At 35.6% G+C, this 19,935-nt stretch overlaps 1 protein-coding gene across 2 annotated transcripts in view; it reads right to left on the minus strand.

Annotated features, from left to right (window-relative positions):
- Nucleotides 1-19,935, minus strand: part of LOC146900927 (vacuolar protein sorting-associated protein, putative (DUF1162)) — a 31,588-nt gene that overhangs the window by 5,391 nt on the left and 6,262 nt on the right. The window contains exons 5-28 of one of the 2 annotated variants that reach the window (XM_085732088.1): nucleotides 18,796-19,671; nucleotides 18,353-18,626; nucleotides 17,829-18,247; nucleotides 17,166-17,289; nucleotides 16,961-17,085; nucleotides 13,664-14,319; nucleotides 13,449-13,566; nucleotides 13,243-13,359; nucleotides 12,924-13,015; nucleotides 11,981-12,135; nucleotides 11,417-11,472; nucleotides 10,898-11,111; nucleotides 8,121-8,540; nucleotides 7,307-7,584; nucleotides 7,105-7,190; nucleotides 6,933-7,019; nucleotides 6,539-6,800; nucleotides 6,048-6,446; nucleotides 5,866-5,962; nucleotides 2,313-2,632; nucleotides 1,741-1,854; nucleotides 1,445-1,612; nucleotides 1,211-1,333; nucleotides 48-137 (exon numbers count right to left, since the gene is read on the minus strand). In XM_085732088.1, coding sequence (XP_085588214.1) covers nucleotides 48-137; nucleotides 1,211-1,333; nucleotides 1,445-1,612; nucleotides 1,741-1,854; nucleotides 2,313-2,632; nucleotides 5,866-5,962; nucleotides 6,048-6,446; nucleotides 6,539-6,800; nucleotides 6,933-7,019; nucleotides 7,105-7,190; nucleotides 7,307-7,584; nucleotides 8,121-8,540; nucleotides 10,898-11,111; nucleotides 11,417-11,472; nucleotides 11,981-12,135; nucleotides 12,924-13,015; nucleotides 13,243-13,359; nucleotides 13,449-13,566; nucleotides 13,664-14,319; nucleotides 16,961-17,085; nucleotides 17,166-17,289; nucleotides 17,829-18,247; nucleotides 18,353-18,626; nucleotides 18,796-19,671 — 5,670 coding nt within the window. Of the gene's footprint in view, nucleotides 1-47; nucleotides 138-1,210; nucleotides 1,334-1,444; nucleotides 1,613-1,740; nucleotides 1,858-2,312; nucleotides 2,633-5,865; nucleotides 5,963-6,047; nucleotides 6,447-6,538; nucleotides 6,801-6,932; nucleotides 7,020-7,104; nucleotides 7,191-7,306; nucleotides 7,585-8,120; nucleotides 8,541-10,897; nucleotides 11,112-11,416; nucleotides 11,473-11,980; nucleotides 12,136-12,923; nucleotides 13,016-13,242; nucleotides 13,360-13,448; nucleotides 13,567-13,663; nucleotides 14,320-16,960; nucleotides 17,086-17,165; nucleotides 17,290-17,828; nucleotides 18,248-18,352; nucleotides 18,627-18,795; nucleotides 19,672-19,935 lie in introns of both variants that reach the window. The other variant, XM_085732087.1, reaches the window with a different exon arrangement.

Genomic DNA, 19,935 nt, shown 5'->3' on the forward strand with positions numbered 1-19,935 from the left:
CACGCATGGTTATGAGGAAAAGAGTCAATGCGGTACGCAAAACAAACCTTAACCACACTATGAATTAAGGATCTTAGAGCCTCCTGCGTTGAGCTATAAGTTGATTGTGATTCCCCAGGAATAAAATTAGCAATGATCTACAAAATTCAGGATAAATTATGAATTAGTTATCGGATATTATTGAATTTCTTAGAATTTAGACTTAGGATCTAACTCCACTCCACAATACCAGCCTGTAAGGTGAGAACTGTCCAAGCCTTATAAGCATAACAAAGGTCATATCTCTCTAGGTGATGTTGAACTAAACCCACCCACTCAACCCAGCACCATAAAAGTGTAGTGCCACTGCAACGAAGGAAGATAAAATGGTCCAATAACAGACCGTGGGTGTGGCCTCAATTAAGGCAGATTTTACAATCCTCTCATACACAAGCCTGATGTGCCTAGAGTGTGGACAATACAAATTGTCTAACAACAGATTTAGGATAAGCTCCAATACCATTTCAGAATTTGAACGCAGAGCTTTAATACCATTTTAGAATTTGAACGCAGATTCTCACTTAACTCCACAAAACCGACTTTGTAAGGTGAGAACTGTACAAACATTATTGATACTACAAAGTTGCTGTACCACTATAATGAAGGCAGCCAAAGTGGCCTAATAACAGACTGCAGAGTGGATTCAATTAAGGCAGACTTTCCAACAAATATCATTAGCTTCCAAATGTTACTTGTTGAGAGCCCCACATTTGATGAGGTATGGCTTGAAAATGTGTCACCCGTTATCAAACCACCCTGGTCACACTCTAGATGTCCGGTCTTGGGTGTGAAGAGGGGTGTTTTGAGATACCCGCATTGCATGTGATATGTAAAGAAGTGCTTATAATGGGAGACATCCCTGACTTTACAAGCTAGTCTTAAGGGATAAGTTAAACCCAACCCAAATCGTAAGAGATATCATTATCTTATTTAAAGTTAGACACTACAGTATTTAGATGACTGGCTTTTTATTCAATTTAGTATATTAATCTCCACAACCAGAGTACTATGCTATAAGACTGTACTTGTTCGTGTACATAAATATACATATGGTTAGAGTCGTCTCTCAAGAAATTAAACTACAAACAATTTCTCTATAATTTTCAAGTATAGTATTAGTAACTAATAGGAAGTACTCAAAATAGAGGGAAAAAAAAATAATGAAGGAAACCTTTATTGGATAGATTTCAAAATGATCAAAGTAAATCCGCTGACTCTCTGCGTCACTTAGAGATGTTCTCCAAAATGAAGCAAGTTTCATCAATGTTTCCTCATCAAGGTTCAAATCAATTGGCTACACAAAACAAAATGTCAGATCATATAAAAGTACAACCAATTCATATAGGAGCTGTTAAATCCATTCCTTAAAATAATAATTTTAGAAAAAGCCAATGTCCAACTTTACCTGAAGAAAAATTGATGAGTGTCTAAATTGCTTCACATTTGAACTGGACGTGAGTATAACAAAAACAACCTTCAGTACACAATCATTTGGGTCACTGAAATCCAATTGATGTCTGCGAAGCATTGATGCAAAAGGAGCTCCATTCCACTTAAGCTCCAAGTTCATGTGCTAGATCAATAACAAATAGGATATGATCAATAAAGTCCTTAAATGGATTATTTCCCTCAGACTTGGTATAAAAAAAAAGGTGAAATAAATAGTATTAGCCAGTCATGCAGTTAAATTAAACATGTTACCTGTATAATGAACTGGTTATATTTCTGATGATTATTAGAAACAGTAATCATGTGAAGATTCCCCAACTTCACGGCTACGATTGGTGTAAAATCTTTGCGCTCATTTTCATCTTCCTGCTTCAAATAGAACACAAAAACTGGAGCTTAAAAATTGGAGAACATAATTTATCATACCTTCAATGCTTCATTAAGAAATGAACACGGTAAAATATCATGTAGACCAGGAAAAGTCATTCCCATTTTCCCAGAGCAACACATTTTATGACCCTATAACTTCAAAGTTGAAAATCTATCCACTTCTGAAAGTGTTTGAAATTGAGCCACTGGTACAATATCATATTTGATTACAGATATATGTGAAATTCACCAATTAGTTTTTATTACTGAAAACTGAGAAATGCCCGATAAGATCTGATGAAGCAGGGAACGTCTTTTGTTCCAAAATTAGTTTTATTTATGTACACAGTACACACATTAGCCAGCGTAAATTATAAACATGGAAAGTCCAACTTCAAGAAAAATAAACAGATACTAGACTTTGGTGATCAAGCACTTAACAAAAGCTAGAATACCTGTGTTACATGTTCAAGTATGTGAACTGCAAGCTGAGAAACTCTCAGTTGAAATTTTGCACACAAATCAATAACTGTATCTCTCTTGAAACTATCAGAGATCTCACAAATTCGCAAAACTCGGGTTGGTCCCTCTGCATATATTTCATATCCCACTTTTGTCATCTCAAGGCCATCACGCTCACTGAAACTCGCATTCTGATCTCTTGTTCTTTTGTCTGAAAGCAAACGCGTGGCCAAAACTCGTTGTTGCCCAAGTTTATAAAAAGGTGTCCATGCTCTCACCTTATCCAACTTAATCTCTCGTAATTGAAGACTATCTACAACAGAAATCAACAGCGCTATTAGTTTTATTCTTAACTTTCTTCTGATATGATGAGATTATTATTTTTCCAAATAATAAAACTCTACTAGATTGATAGCGTAAGAAAATGACAAACCAGAGAGAGAAATATAACTTAAAAGAGTCTTTGTTTTTATATATAGATTGCCTTAAGAAGCTCAAGATAACTGAATCATAACCAACATAACTACATTTATTAGGGTTGAGTGAGGCCCAACCCAAATTTATAGCTACAATAGAACAATTTATTCTTTCATTTCTTTCCTTTTTTTTTTCTTCTGTACATACAACCATGATAGCATGTAATTAACAGCCCAATATTTTATTTCCATTTTTCTTGATTATCATCACTTATGACGATTGCTTAATAATAATTTTTGGGGTTCGTACATTCATATTATCAAAAAATATTCAATTTTTTTTTTTAATATTATTCTCTTACAACTTGGTATCAGATCTCCCAATCTGAGAGGCTATGCGTTTGCATCAAAACCCTATCAAGCCTCATTGACGTCACCTTCGACTGCTTTAATTATAGCCTCAAGCACCTTCTTGGTGCCTCTATCTCACTGCTGTGTTGTAGCTCAACGCCTCCAACAGACATTTTTTTTTTGCCTTATTATTGACAGCTAACCATACCTAGATGCCACCTAAAGATCAGCCAACCACCGAAGTTTCATGGCCATCAGCCTTCTCAAACACCTGCAAGCACCCATCGTATTTTACCCTTTTCCTGCATGTTCAGTTCATGTTCACGCGTTGGCATCCCAGAGTTAGACACTCCACCACTTGCACTGTTGTGCCCACCAACCTTCCCTGCCTCTATTTTCATCTTCCTATACGACCTTTCTATTTCTCACCAACAACAACCAAGTCTTATCCCACTAAGTAGGGTCGACTACATGAATGAAACGAAGCCATAATATTTTGTAATATCTCTATCAAACTCATTAATCTCTAGGTCTTTCTTAATAGTTTGTCATATATCATATCTCTATCCAACTCATATCTCTGCCCAAACCATTTAAGTAGAGTTTCTACCATCTTTTCTACGATAGGTGCTACCCCAACTCTCTCTCTCTTATGTCATTCTTAATCCTATCTCATCTAGCCATACCCACACATCCAATACAACATTCTCATCTCTGCTGCACTTATTTTACTCTCATGTTGGTTTTTTACCCCGCAACACTGACATACAACATCAACGGTCTTACAGTTTGTAAGATAAATTTTTCTCTTCAACCACCCACCATGAATTCAATGATTTACATCTCCTTCTATTTCTCCGTCGTTTTATACTATGGACCCGAGATATTTAAACAACGTGAAACTCATTTCTTTTCTTAATCTCCGCTCAATCACTCTTTTTCACAACTTCAGGGTATGACTTACAAGTTTAATCCCCTATAATTTGCGAAATCTTGTATATCTCCCTTATTCTTATAAATCATAATTAAAGTGATTCTTCTCCTCTCACTCAACATTTTCTTTGACCTCATAATCTTGTTAAAAAGATGTGAGCCAACCAATGCCTCTATCTCCAAAACTTCTCCATACCTCAATAGGTATGTTGTCTGACTCAACTGCCTTAACGTTATCCATCTTTTTTTTGCGTTTCTTTTACCTCACGTTCTTGAATCCTACGAGAGAAGGTATAATTTTGGTCTTTCTCTCTAGTGTCTAGCCTATTAGAATGCGGTAGGATCTCATATCCTTCATTTAATATTTGTGGAGATAATTCTTCCATCTATCTTTAATATCTTTTTTCTAAACGAAACTTCACCTTCCTCATCCTTGATACGCTTGGTCCCAATCTCTTGTTTTTCTTTCATGTCCCTTAGTAAGCCTATATATAGATTTTTCTCACCATAATGTAAAAAATTAATTGTGGTGGGCTTGGTATATTTGTAAAACTCTCAAGGGGAGTATAAAATTTGATCATATTGAAAGGAAATGCTCTGGAGAAGACCAACCGACAAATTTGTAAGTTAGGATGACCAAGACTCACTTTTTATGACCTAGCTTCGGAACTCACTGACTTGTGAAGTGAGAAAAAAAAAAAACTGTATGTTCCTTCTTTGAGAAATTTGAGATAACCTTTGGCAGATTTCATCTATCAAATAGGATGATGCTATCTGTTGGAAATTCCACCTTCATTGCGCCCCTGGCCGCCTAACTGCAGTATCTGGGTTGCCTTCATTGCAGCCTCCAACACGTTCAGTCTGTTGGCTGTGAAGGGGTAGGTTTAGTCCCACATTGCCTAGAGATATGGCATGCGTAGTGTTTATAAAGCTTGGGCAGCCCTCACCATTCAAGCTGGTTTTGTAAGGTTGAGTTAGGTCCAACTCAAATTTAAGACTACCTATGAGTTGAAAATAAAAATCTTCAGCTCGAAACAAGGCAACTGGTATGTGTCAAGAGTATTATGGGATAAATAACAACCTTTGGACTAAGTTGGACCCATACCTTAACTTCAGGGTGGAATGCAACAAGCACACTTCCACCCTAGCTATGTTTGTTGAGAAGAACGTGATTTTTGAATATTTGTCAAGGCTAATCCTATACAAATTCAGGGCGAGGAGAGGCTTTCCATCAAATTGATGAAAACAATGCCTTTCTAAATGATTATCAAGCAATGGTGGCTATGACTCAGCCTCCGGGCTCTGAGTTCTCTTTGTTAATTTATGTTACTGATATCATTATCAGGCTCTGGATTACTTCTTGGGCATCCAGATTAAACACCTATCTAGAGGATCATTGTTGTTTTCACGATACGTAAAAGACTTACTCCAGAGGGCTGAAATGGCGGATTCGAAGTCTACGCCACTCCTATCCCTGGCAACTACACATTCTAAAGTGGTTAATAATGTTTGTACAGTGCTCAATTCTTAAAATTTGGGCTTAGGACCTAACTCGTTAGGATGGCCCAAGCCATATAAGCACTACATAAACCTTCTCTCCCTAAACCCACACCCTCAATCCAGCATGCTAAATATGTTAGATCATTGCAGTGAAGGCAGACAAAGTGGCCCAATAACAGACCATAGGGTGGGCCTCAATTAAGGCAAATTTTCAAACATTAATGTCTTAACCTCATGCAGACTTAACCAATTAAGTGGTCAATATATATAAATAAATTACCAAGATTTCATAAATCAACTTTTTCAAACAGAATAAATAAATCTACGACAAGATTCAAATGCGCACCATTGATGCGGACAACCAGTCTATGAGGAAGAGTTAAATCATCCCAGACATAATCAGCGCTTCCTGCAGGTCCAAGAACCTCTGGCTCTAATGAACCCTGGAAATTTCACAAATGATGTGAGGGGCAGGGAAGAAAAATAAAACGACTGAATAAAAATCCAAAACAAAGAATTGCTGTATACCTTTTGATAGTAAGTTATTGATAAGCTGTGCAAACAATTTTGAATTCGATAAGGCAGACTTGAATTTGGTGGCTTGTAGAAACTCAAAACAAGAGTAGAACCTTCTTCTGCAACATGAACAGCTGCAAATTGTGTCATTTTGTTGCCTGACGTTGTACCTTCTTTTCTGAATTTCAGGAAAAAATGTCCTAGTGAAGCTAGACACACTGGCCCAGACCATCCCAATCCAGGCTCATTTGTTTGAATCTGAACATATAACAATGAATTGTCACTGTCAATTCTGTGTTTTCTGATTAACCGCTCAAATACACTGAACTCTCTTTTCTTGGTAAGTCCTTCCTTCAGCGGCAGTGACATTCTCTGTTTGCTGTTAATGGAGATAACACCTTCCACCTCATCCTTCACAGACAGCTAAATTAAGTACATGATACAAAAAAAATAAAAATAAATACACACACGCTCTCTTAAACTATTATGTACTTAATGCATACCTGAAAATAGTATTGGCGAACAGTAATACTTTGTTCTGATTTATTACAAATAACATATCGTGGAACCAAAGTCACCATCTGTGATGGCACAACAATCTCTCCTAAAGAAGGACCAATAGACACTCCAAGCTTCGTTACAGATTTAATCCCAGATCCTTCTTCTTTTTTAAAGCTTATTTCTATAAGGCCTGATAACGAACCCAAGTCTAGCGGTGCCTCAGATGTATGGTCCTCCAGTAATCTCAGTTGCACTCTTTCAGATCTGGAAACATGGAAGATAAGAAACTGTAGAATAATGCATAACATGATGACTAAAGTAAATTTAGGTAGCATTACAAGAAACCACAAATTTGACACATTAAACAAATAAGTTATGGACAATAACTAATCTTACTTCAAGAACCATGATCTGGTTGACTTTGGAAGCAAACATAATCCTAGCTCTGAAGGAATGTTCGACTTTAAATTTTCTAATTCAATCCTGCATATGGAGAGCCAACCAATGTCAAAAATGGGCAAAAGCAACATTAATGTGCCCACTAAATGACTAGAAATGTAGGAATCACCTGGATAGAGGCCATCTTTTAGTTGCAAGAACGTAAACTGGAAGGTCTGTCTCATTCTTCACGGAATAGGATGTAAAAACAACAACCTGCAAGCAGTTCCACAGATTCATATGATATTAGAGTAACTAAACAAAAGCATGATATAGAACTTCACAACTATATCTCAGCTCTACTCAATCAAAACAAAGGCGGAAATAATAACCTCCAGCATGCCCCTGTTTCCCCGGTACAATCTCAAGGTTGCAGAAAATTTTCCTCCATCAAAGTCCAAATTTATATCAAGATGTTGGACTTCAGTGTTCTGCTTCAGTAACTTTTTCACGCAATCCCTACTATTTACTGGCTTGGAACTTGAATTAGAAGAAGTTAAAGTAACAGTGAAGTATATAACCGCTGGATTGGCATAAAAATCAGCTGTCGAACCACATGATATTGTTGCCTGCTTCCCAATTTTCTCATGTCCAACCAGATTCAGCTGATCTTAACCGAAATCAAAATTAAAAGTTAATGTAGTGTAAGAATGATAGCGCACAGACTAAAGAGAAGGGTAAACCCGTCATTTGGAGGGTTTATCAAAGGAGAAACAAAAATTAAATAAATGAGTAAAATATAATATTAGTGTGTTAGTTTGAATGTCAAATAGTTAGTTATTGGCTGTGGTTGTGGATTGTATTTAAGTTTGCAGATTTTCATTGATTTACAAAAGGAAATACAGTCTGCAAATGTATTAGAGCAGTTTGCTCTCTCAGAAGATAACTTCTTCTGGCCAAGTAACTTCCTAATAACTTCCAACATAAAAAATAAAACAACAAACAGCAAACTTAAATACAATCCACAACCACAGCCAATAACTAACTATTTGAAATTCAAACTAACACACTAATATTATATTTTACTTATTTATTTAATTTTTGTTTCTCCTTTGATAAACCCTCCAAATGACGGGTTTGCCCTTCTCTTTAGTCTGTGCGCTATCAAAGAATAAATATGTTTGCCAAAAACATGCATTTCTTTACCTGTTTCACTTAAAAGGACGTCTATCTCAGAATGTAATAAGTTTGTCATCCGTACGGTAGGAAGAAGATATATTTCTTTCTGCTCTATCAATGAAACTTTTGAACTCTCATTTTTTAACACAGCAGCAGACTTTTCGGGTTGTGCAACAGGGACATCTTTAGCAATTGTCTGAATGAGAAAATGCATATCGGCAACACATAAACCCTCAGACATGAGTTTGCAATGTACTGTGCTAAAGGAACATTTAACTGATTTTACAAATAATGCCTTGCGAACTCTGTAGTTCAATTTGTCAAATATTCCAGACAGGCGGACAGCTTTCCCGCCTTTGATATAATCCGACCATTCCAGTGAAAGAGAAGTTTCAGAGTTACTAAATTCCTCGGTCATTTTAGGTCTAAGTGCAAATAAGAAGTTACCTGAAAATTAACCATTAAACAAATCAACTCGGGATAAAGGTCAATTGTTTCAACAAAGTCTTTGAAAAACAAAACAGAATGAAATATATTGATGCAGAAAAAAAATAGGCGGCGTATTTGTTTAAAATTAGGGTTGTGGTTTGGTTTTTATTGTTTAAAATTGAGATTAATTGAGTTTTGGTTTGTGGGGTTCAGATGGATTTTTGTTTGAAGATTGAGGTGGGTTTCTCCAGCTTGGTCCTTGTCTTCCAGAGTCATTTGCTGTTGCTCTCGTTCCTCCTGTTCCAGACTCCAGAGTTACCTGTTGTTTCCAGATCTGAGTCACTTGTTCCTGCTCATGTTCCCCCTTTACCCTCTAAGTCTCCTATGACTGTTCATGTTCCTCCATTGGCCTCTATTTTGCAGAATTCAGTATTTTCAGCACATGTATCAGAAGTAGCGAGGACAAATGCTAGTGAGCCAACATTGGTGTACCAAAGAAGATACTCAAAACAAGACATGTTTATCTCTCGGAGGAAATATCTGCTTGATCATTTGCAAGGAACAGACGAACTTGGATGCAAACCTCCAAGTGTCCCTATTGAACAAAATCATAACGAGCACAGAAGACAAAAGTGTGAAGGTTGACGCAGTTCAATATCAGAGACTAGTGGGTAAGTTGATCTACATAGCCCAAACAAGACCGGACTTGGCATATGTTGTTAGAGTGTCAGTCAGTCCATACATGACCCAAAAGCCAGACACTTGTGGGTTGTAGATCCTGTGCTGGAATATCTCAAAATCACTCCGGAGAGAGGGCTCTTGTTCAAGAGAAGTGGAAGTCTGAGTATGGAGGCTTATACTGATGCAAAATATCCAGGTTCAGCGAGTGGTAAAAGATCCACCTCAGGCTATTGCGCATTCTTGTGTCAAAAAATTGTTGTTTGGAGATGTAAGAAGCAAAGTGTGGTAGCTTGATCAAATATGAGTTATTGTGGATATTGTGCTAAATGACTTTAAGATAAAGTATGAAGGACCTATGAAGTTCTTTAATTGTTGTGTGACAACAAACCGGCTACCAGTATTGCTCATGATTCGGTTCGACATGTCGGGACAAAACACATTGAGATAGACCACCATTTCATCAAGGAGAAGTTAGATAGTGGATTGGTAGCAACAGCTTACGTTTCTTCTAGGCATCAACTGGTTGATGTGTTTACAAAAGGCTTGCAATAGAAGGATTTAATCAACTTACTTGCAAGTTAGGAATGATAGATATTTATTCACCATCATGAAGGGGAGTGTTGTAAATAATTATTGTGATTCGTAAGGACTAGATTGTATTAGTTGTCACTTGCCCATGCAATTAGTATTTATCTTATTAATAGAGAATAGCGCTTGTACATTTAATATAATTGAAATAACATTAAGAAATATTTTCCACATATAACTTTATATTGATCATTAAAAAAATCATAAAAGAAACATACTGATCATATTTGTTGCTTAATATATTGATCATGTTTATATACTTCCTAATCTGAACTTGCATGTCTGGGATATTAAGATAAATGTATGTTTGCTGTTTTGAATACTGAGTTGGTAAAATAATTTAGTTTTTCATATTTTTTAGTTCGATTTAAAGATTTTCTAATTCAGTATCAATTATCAATATTTTGTTAATTATTGATTTATTATACAAAAAGTGCGGTAAGATGTACGGGAATGGGTACCTAAGTTGGTACGGGTATTGAAGTTGTTACCGACGCGGATACAAATCTGAGTACGGATATATTTCTCAACTACGGGTATGGAGACAGATACTATCCTACCCAGAGTCTACCCATTGTCATCCCTAAAATAGGGGACAGAAGGATGTAGAAGGTCATTCTGTACATTGACATAGTGTTGTGAAAGGATAAATCCTATGCAGGAGGAACCCCTGGGGAGAATTCTAAACCCCACTTTCATTTCAGCTTTCAATTAGACTTCCTAATCTTTTGATTCTTTTTCTCTTTCTTCCATTTCAATTCTCTGGTTCCTAACAATGTCCCTTGCATCATTTCTGTAATATCTGGATAATTAGATGGAACTTAATCTTAGACATAATCATGAATTATAGTAAAACTACATGTATAGAAACCAGGAATAACATTAAAAGAGTATAAAGGTCATTTGAATGTCAAAAATGAAAATCTGCAGCTTTATTAATAAGGCCAAAAATCATTCATCTGTCACGAAGTAAACGACAATGATATGAAACAGTATAACTTCTAAATGTGACAAGGGTGCACATGAATAGTAGAGAATAAAGAAAATCAGTGTGAAATAAAAAGGAATAGCAATCAATAAAAGGACAACCAGATGAAAATGTTTACCAACACTTAAAGACATTAAAGCCCTCTTTACGCCCCCAGAGAAGTTTATTGCATCAAATGTAGCCATGGAATCATCTATAGAATCTCCTGGTTTTAACAAGACAGATGCAAACTCATCTTCCAATGGAACAGGTCGCTGGAATTGAAGTTCCATTGAAAATCCAGTTTCATTGTGTATTCTAATCAACGGAGAAACCACAAATGACAAACCAACCTGATTTAAACAAAAAGATAAAAACATGGCTTATACATGGAGATGAGGCAATCAATCTATCTGACTTAAATTGTATTAACACTCACACAGAGGCATGTATGATTATTTTTACTTTGATTTATAACATTATATATAATTGCTTACCATAATAATTTATTTCTTACGGTATTTAACTCTTTAATTGTGTATGATCCTTTATTAACCCAATTTCAAATTCGCAAAATATATAATCAAAAAGCTTTACAAAAATATATGCTATAAACGGAAAGGAATTATTTGTGCAGAACAATGACATTTGCAGATACCTCTGAATTCCTAGAAATGTTAACCACGAGTATCGGCCCAGGGAAAGTTCTTGAACCTGTTAAATGAATATGATAAGAACGGCCTTCACAATTGCATAATCTCAAGATGCAGACCAAAAATAAACCACAAATATAAAGAGCACCCAACATCTTTAACCACTCAGTTTCTCATGCCATGGTTAAGAAACTGCACAGTAATATATGAATATGAAATATCTTTTTTAACAATCATTCTTCTTCAAGATCAAATAATCATACTTCTATTGAATGTCACATACATGGTTCAAGAAGATACAGTATCAATACTAAGATTTCATTCAGGGTATTTTACTACATGAGAAATGCAATTCATTCATATACCTTAGAGGCTAGAAACAACATTAGGGCGGAGGAAAAGAAAACAAAAATATTAACTTTGACAAGGAGCCATATTAAGAAAACTATCTTTAAATACATAAAAATAAAATGTAGAGCATTTATGGAATTTCAGGTTGCACAGACCAACGGAAAAAAAAAAAAAAAAAAAAAAAAAAAAACATTAACACATGGAGAGATAGTTAAGACCTTCTCTTGGCATAATTTGGGTTCTCCAAGCAAGAGTCTGGGTTCGTGGAAGTAAGAGACGGATAGGAGAAGTTGCAAAGGAACCGCCATCAGCAAGTTGGATAGAAACAGATATTGCAGCATCTGAATCTTGAATTTTGAAATCACAGAGCCTCCTGTCACATAACAGTCACAAATAAAAAGTCAGAAGGAAATAAAAGGTACTCAACATTAGCCATTAAAATTTTGATCTCTGATAACAACATGAATGAGCAATAACTCAATAAGAGGGCTGGAGTTGTATGCTCAAAATAGAAGAGAGGGCACAAAAGATAAAGGGAATTTGAGATCCTTCAAAAACCACCTCAGTTCTCATAACATCGTCAAACACAAATATGACAAGTTTATCAAGACCTACTACAAAATAAAATATCAACCTAGATGAAGCAAAAATCAAGATCTTGGATCAAACACTCAAGTTTAGAACCAAATGATTGTGAAATATTACTCACTATTTAAAAAAAAAAAAAAATTAAACAGGATTCCAGAACGAGCGTGCAAGATGCATGAAAATGGACATTAAACTACCGTGGGAATAATCGTTCTTTTCTTTGCATGAAATTCCACTCTCTGGTATAATAATAATAATAGAGAATGTAGTCGAAGCTGATTAAAAGAGTGTATTCTAAACTTGCTTAGCAAGTTATTTCTAGCTAAGTACAGCTGACAGTTTAACTGTGCCAGCTGTCCCTCTAAGTCTAAAGACTATAAATACTTGTATCCCATTGTATTGAATCATAATCTGAAATACAAATTCTGTTACAGTTTTCTCTCTTTCTATTCTCTCTCCATTTTCAAGCTTTCTCCATTGATTAACAATGGCTGAATTCTAACAAATAAGGACCAAAAATAAATTTGTTTGAATTATGTATCATATACATGGGCATGAATAACAACTGCGAACCTTAATAAAATGGAGGCAGACTGTTTCCGGGGAATTGTTACTCGTTGCTGATCAAAGTGAAAAAGAAGATTCAACCCTGACTGATTCTCCACCTGCCAGCTAGCAATTATAATTAATTGATCCAATTGACATCAATATACCATTAATTCAGTGGTCTTTAAACATATAGCATTCGAGGCATAAAGCAGAGAAACTATAGACCAAAGAGAAGCTCAAACAAAAAATGTGGTTTAACAAAAATGGAAATTAAGGAACATCAGTTAAGTCTTCCTGTCTTTTTCTAATGGTAAGAATAATATAGATGCACTAGATCAACAACCTTGCAGAAATTAGCCAGAATCACAGAGCTTTGTATTGAATAAGGACCGGATAATTTCAATTCCCCAATCATGAAGAGAAGCACATCCAATGAATTTTCATTTAGTGATATGTCCAACTGCCCAGATGATCCAGAAATTTCAGAAAATAGCAATATTATGTTTAAATAAAGAAAAGAAGCACAAAATCAGATGTAACTCTAAAAACCTCTGTTATTCTGCAGAAGAAATTAACAGGCACTGCATGAGATGCATATTCTGAAATCTGGGCCTGAACATTAGATCGGTAAAAAATGCTAATTTCAACAGGATGGAGAAGTTCTTCCCTGAAATTCAAAAAAATTAAATATTATGAATGTAGTTCAAATGAAAATGTGGATGGTAAAAAGGAAGTGTAAAATTTAAATGGGAATGTAGAATAACCATAAGTTTCTTTGAGCATCAAAATAATTTATTGATGCACTTGAAGTGCTTATGACCCTAGATTTTGTTGCCAATCTCTGTACAGTAAGTTGTGTATCGTTGAGGAATAAGCTAATGAGAGGGAAGAGATCTTCGGTATCAGAAAGCTCGTGAACAATATTCAAGGAAATTTTCTCAATTTTAATATCAATACAAGGAAGTTTTCCACCAAGCGAAGATGTATTTTCTGCATCAGTGGGCAAAGGTGTTTGCAGAGCCATTCTAGGGTAGCTAGCAGTCTCGGAAACATCAGAAGTAACAGAAAGATCATTGAAAACTTTGAACTTGATTGGACTCCCAGACTTCTTGACAAACTCTAGAGCACCATCAACGAAAGCAATAGCAGAGTTATTCATTTTGTTCTCAAGGTAGAAAGTTCTCTTCCTCGTTAGATTGAAAGCCTCCGAGTCAGATACTCCTTCATAACTTTCAGCCTCAGATGGACAAACTCTCCAAAGTGCGCATCCTCCATCATTAGTACATGAGATGTCAACAAAACATGATCCTGGTCGATAATTCAATCTCAATGGTACACCCATATCATTCTTAGCAAACAATGATATCAAGGAAAACCATAAAACTGTAGACTTCCATCCTTTTTGGGGGCAGTGTTTGACCTGAAGAAATGCCTTTGTTCATAAATTGCTACTACACATCATAAAAACTAAAAAAAGTCCAGTATTTCCATCAGATAGAATTAAGATGATGGAAATCTTATCTCAAGAACAAAGCAGGGAAAGAATCAACCACTGAAGTTTTGGCACAGCATCTACTTAATCAAACTAGATGAATTTTTAGAACACAAGTTTCACACCATATCCACATCTTGCACATTAAGTCATGCCGAATACACAAGCAGCACTATAGATTTGATATTTGACAAATGAAATATAACAGTGATGTAGAGTTATAAATGTAACGCCCGTCTTAATTATTTAATTAATTCGATGAAGTTTAGAGTATATTTATAAATATATGCTTATATGATTTATGATTTAAGTGATTGAGATGTGTGAATTATATGATGTTGTGAAGTTGTTATGTTGGTGTGACTTATTTTATTATTAAATAAAATAAGATATGAGAAATAAAATAAAAATATTAAAAGTGGGGTTGTGTTGTGAGGTGAGTAAGTTAAGTGGTGAGAAGAGTAATACAAGTAATATAAATAGAAGGTTTAGGTTGTGAGAATTAGTTTACAACGTGCGTGAAACGTTTTTGGAGAAAAAAGGGAGAAAAGTCAGAAAGAGAGAAGAACCAAGGGAGGGCTGCGATTCTGCTATTACCAGGTAAGGGTGAGACTAATTTTCAATATTATTAAGGGTATAATTCTTTAGAATGAATTTAGCATGATTAGGTTAAGTTTTGGTGAGAATTGGGAATTAGGTTTAAGATTAATTTTGATGATTGAATCATGAACAGATGTTAGATTGATGTAGAAATGATGTATAGACCTTAGATGATTCATAAGATGGTTATTAGAGGCTGTTTAGTGGTTAGAATCAAGAGATTAGATGAAAAATTGAGAATTTCTAAAATCTGCCCGATTACTGTAGAACCGTCGCTCGCCTCACGAGCTGAATCACTCGCCACCGCGAGCAGAGAGAGAAAAGGAGGTCCAGGAGCTATGTTTTGCTCGCCGTTGCGAGCAAGTGAGCTCGCCTCGCGAGCAAGGCAACTCGCCACTGCAAGCAAGCCTACTCGCCACGGCGAGCAGTTACCCCATTCTGCCCAAAATTGTTTCTTGCGATTTTTCGCACGTAAAGTCTTGAGATGACCCTTGAGTTGGAAATGTAAGTTGTTAAGAAGTTGTAAACTGTTCAAGAAGCTTAATTAAGATGACTGAGATTAATATTAATGTGACATTGTTATATATGTACTATTTGGATTATTTATGATGTTTATATTGATGCGATCCACTCTTTAATGTTGATGTGATATTTTAGAACTGTTTATGTGCTGCCTACGTTGCAATTTCCTGTTGACTGACCTGAATGTCATAAAAGTTGCAAGAGTCGGTCTAAGTTGTAAAGATCTAAGGAGTTGTCCATGATTATGAGTCGTATGAGTTGTTCATGTTGTTGTCTAAGTTGTTGGAAGTTTGAGTTCATTGCATACTCATTAAAGTTGGGGGTTTTAGGCCCGGCAGCCTTTGTGCTCATTAAAGTTGGGGGCTTTAGGCCCGGCAGCCTTTGTGCTCATTAAAGTTGGGGGCTTTAGGCCCGGCAGCCTTTGTGCTCACACGTTGAAGAGCCTATTATGCTCATTTTTGTAGTTGATTGGTACCACATGCATTTGCATATCAAGAAGTTTCATGATGGTCTAAGTTGTTAAGCTGTTGTTGAGTTGATAGAGTTGCATGGTCAAAGATGAGTTGTGTCGTCAAGTTGAGTGTTACGTTGATTATGATTTGAGATGAAAATTAGTAACAGTATTTGATGATTGTATTTGTTATGAAATGAAAAATATGCTAAGTGTTAATTGTTGTGATGTTATTAATGTTTAACTTGTTAAATGCATTTTATTGGATTATATGCTTAATGTATTGATTATGAAATCTCACCCCTTCTGCGTATATGTTGCCTCGACCGTGGGTAATGTGCAGGTAATAAAGATTAGAGGCGTTCGTGAGTGGACTCCTCACTTGGTGTCTAGGTGCTCTGATACGTAACGGGATGGGGGCTTGCTTTTACTTCTATTCCTTACGTGTCTCTTTTATGAACTAATTTATGAGATTTTCCAATAAGGCCTGCGTGCCAAGACTTTTAAATGTTGAACTATTTTCCGCTGCAACAGTTTTAAGATTTTCATGATGTTGAATTTGAAGGATAATTATTATTATCCATTTTATGATTTAAATGAAGTATGTGACATTCCGTTTGTGATCAAAATACTATGATTTTAAATGAAATTTTAAAGTTGGGAAAACGGGGTGTTACAATAAACCCCAGTACACTGCTAAGACCCTCAAATAATTTTTTTTGAATAAGCTAAATTAGCCCACCTAAATTGGCACCGGAGAGAATCGAACATGAGACCTTGAGGAGGAGCACACTCCCAGGTCCCTCAGATAATTACTACATTGTATTTATAAAAACAGATAATCAAGAGTTTGATGAGAACATCAAGTATTGATTACTAAAAGGAGAGAGATCTGCATAATTTGCAGCAATTAACAGGAAGAGCCAATTATTGGACACAGATTAAGATAAAAAATAATAACAATATAATGCAGGATATGCTACACGACTTTCTTACCCTGAAAAGAGCCCTTTCTCCTGCAAGAGAGTAATGAATGGCACCACCTATACTGAAGGAATTCTCTTCACCGTCAACTGTAAAATACATATGTTGGTTTGCATCCTGAATAGCAACAATTGCCCCTACACAAGATCATTGCTAAGTACAACAGTAATTTCCCAAAAGATTATAAACAAATGTAATTGAGATTGAGTCCGAGTACCGTCAGGAACGATTGCTTCCAAACTATTGTCAACTTGGCTACTAGACCGATGATTTCTCTCCGATACCTCTGTTGTATTGTGGCTGGATACCCCAGAAAATGAGGAGGCCATTAACAAAATCATCTAGCATATCAACAAAATGAAATAAAAAGTCGGAACAAAGCATATCAACAAAATGAAATAAAAAGTCGGAACAAATGTGTTAAAATATAAGAATGTTTTTAAAAATATTTTGATATTACATTAGATTATCTTAGTTTATATCTCCTAGGATCAGTTTCTAATGTTTGAGTATCTTAGATTATCTCCTAGTATAAGTTTACATATTACTTGGTTATTATTATGTTTTGTTTCCTAAATTCTCTGTTTATTTAGTCTTCTGTTTCAAGTTACTATCAAGTTTATTATACCATATTACACCATAATCTTATTTCTTCTTAATTTATCTAAAATCTATAACTTCAACAAAATGTAACGGTTTTAGTAGCAGTAATAGCAACAAAAGAAAAATTAATAACACTACCAAATTTGATTCAAAATTATTAGAGAGAGAGAGAGAGAGAGAGAGAGAGAGAGAGAGAGAGAGAGAGAGAGCAGCAGCAGCAGCAGGGACAGCTAATAACCAAGCATTGCAAGAAATTAAATATAGTAAGAAAGTTCACCTGGATTTCATATACAGAAAGTGTCATATTGAAACCTGAAAGAGAACCAATACCAAACCAATACCCGCCATTATCCGGCCTCTCTATTGATATGGAAGCTCTTAAATTTTTTAAAATTTGGTTCTGACGACTTAATTGAACAGGAATGGGTTCTTTTGAACAACTTGCATCATTATCTGAGTTCAATTCACTGAATTTCTGAAATCCTGAAAAAGGATCTGCTGATGCAAGGTGAGGTGACAAAACTTTTGATGTCACAGAAGAAAAATGAGGAATTATCTTTTCTTCTTCCACTCTCTCATGAATAACTTGTGAGAAGATTAATAAACGAGAAAGCTCAGCTGTCAATTTCATCCCAGGAGTTCCAGATTCAAATTTCAGACGGATGTCAACCTCCAATACAATTTCTTGGATACCACCTACAGTAGTGAATTACATGTTTAACAAAAAATATTCCAAGTAATACTTCAAAACTAGCAAATAAGTTAATCACCAGATCCTTCAAAAAAAAAAAAGTTAATCACCAGATTCATTTTCAAGTGCTAAAACGAGAGCAAGGTGAGACAAAGATAAGTCAAATGCATCTGGCAATCCACTTTCAGCTTGTCGAGATGTGCCAACAGTCCCTTGATCAATCTCAATATCAAGATTATCACTCTCCCTGCCATCTTCTGCCAAATTGATGCTTTTATTATGTTGCTGTGCAACAGAAGTGAGATTGCTAATATAATGAAGATATAAAGAATAGTTATCAATGGCCATTGGCAAAGATGATGTTTCAAGAACAATGAGTCCACCCTGCCCAGCAAAATTAATAATTCATTAGAATAAGAAATTTTTTAAAACTTCAGATGCTATCATTAACAGATAAAACCCTTGAGATTCAATTATTGACGAAAGGCTCAAAACAAAGATGCAGGAATATGTCAGAGATTATTATGCCCTCGCTAGCTTCTCAACTTATTACCTGGATCTCCCAGAATATCAGATTAAACTCTCCACCAACAGAAACCGAAAACAGAAGCTTATTCACTTTATGTGCTCGAAGTAGGTCGCTTTTCATTGAACAACTTCCGATGAAAATATTATATACTGCAACATTCATTACTAACCAGTGACTTTCTGAAACTTGCATGCTGATATTTGTAGGAGGCACCATTTTTTTAACAATGAGGGAAGATTGGTTATTAGACCTTTCAAAGACAGACAAATTGGTTTCCTGTGCCAAGTGAGATGTACTACCTTCAGAACTAGAAGTGGAACTACCAAATGTTTTGATCCCATTCCCTGAAGATGAGGCATTTTGAACAAGGCCCAAGCATAAACTAAATGTGCAGCCAGAAAGAGATATTTCATGTAAACAATGAACAGATCGCAATAACAAATTTTGAAGTACAATATTTTCATGGTTGTTTCCAATTGAGTTTTGGTATTCAAAAACAGAAGACATGATTCCAGATAAATCGGTGGAGAGATCCATTTTCACTTCTTCACAAGATATTACCGTAATTGCCTGCTGAATAGAAATCCAAATTCCATTGTCAGGTAATGTTTTCATAGCTTTGCTGTTACCAGTTAAAATGTCAAACTTTCTGGTATTACACTCCGGATTACCACTTGTCCTAGAATTATGAAGAATGACATCCACTGAATTGATTCTGCAGGTCCCATCAATAAAAAACGGGAATATGTCATTTGTCTGTGAACTCCCCGGTATAATTGCTAAATTGCTGTCAGGTACTGCGAAAAATGCCTCCCATTTCATAACTTCAGGATGTGTGCAATCAACATCTTCAAAGCTGCTAAACAGATAAGAAACCACAGAAGAAAAATTTGCAATTGCCTGTAATCAAGGAAAAAGTTTTAGTCATGACCTGGTAACAAACGCACATAAACTAGAGCAGAACTGCATTTATGAAATTTATGAAACAAACACTTGCACACACTGAAAATAAAATTAACATGTAGAAAAATCATGTCAAGCTTGTAACAAACTTTGTTAAAAAAAATCCTGCAACAAACTTGGCATTGGACACTATCTCTGCCTCCTTTTCTGCCACCACTTACGCAAAATCAACTAGAAAGATTACCATTAAAATACACGCCA

This window comes from Medicago sativa, chromosome 8 (assembly GCF_051527215.1).
Source record: "Medicago sativa cultivar Bolivia chromosome 8, Bolivia_mono, whole genome shotgun sequence".
Classification (NCBI taxonomy): domain Eukaryota; kingdom Viridiplantae; phylum Streptophyta; class Magnoliopsida; order Fabales; family Fabaceae; genus Medicago; species Medicago sativa.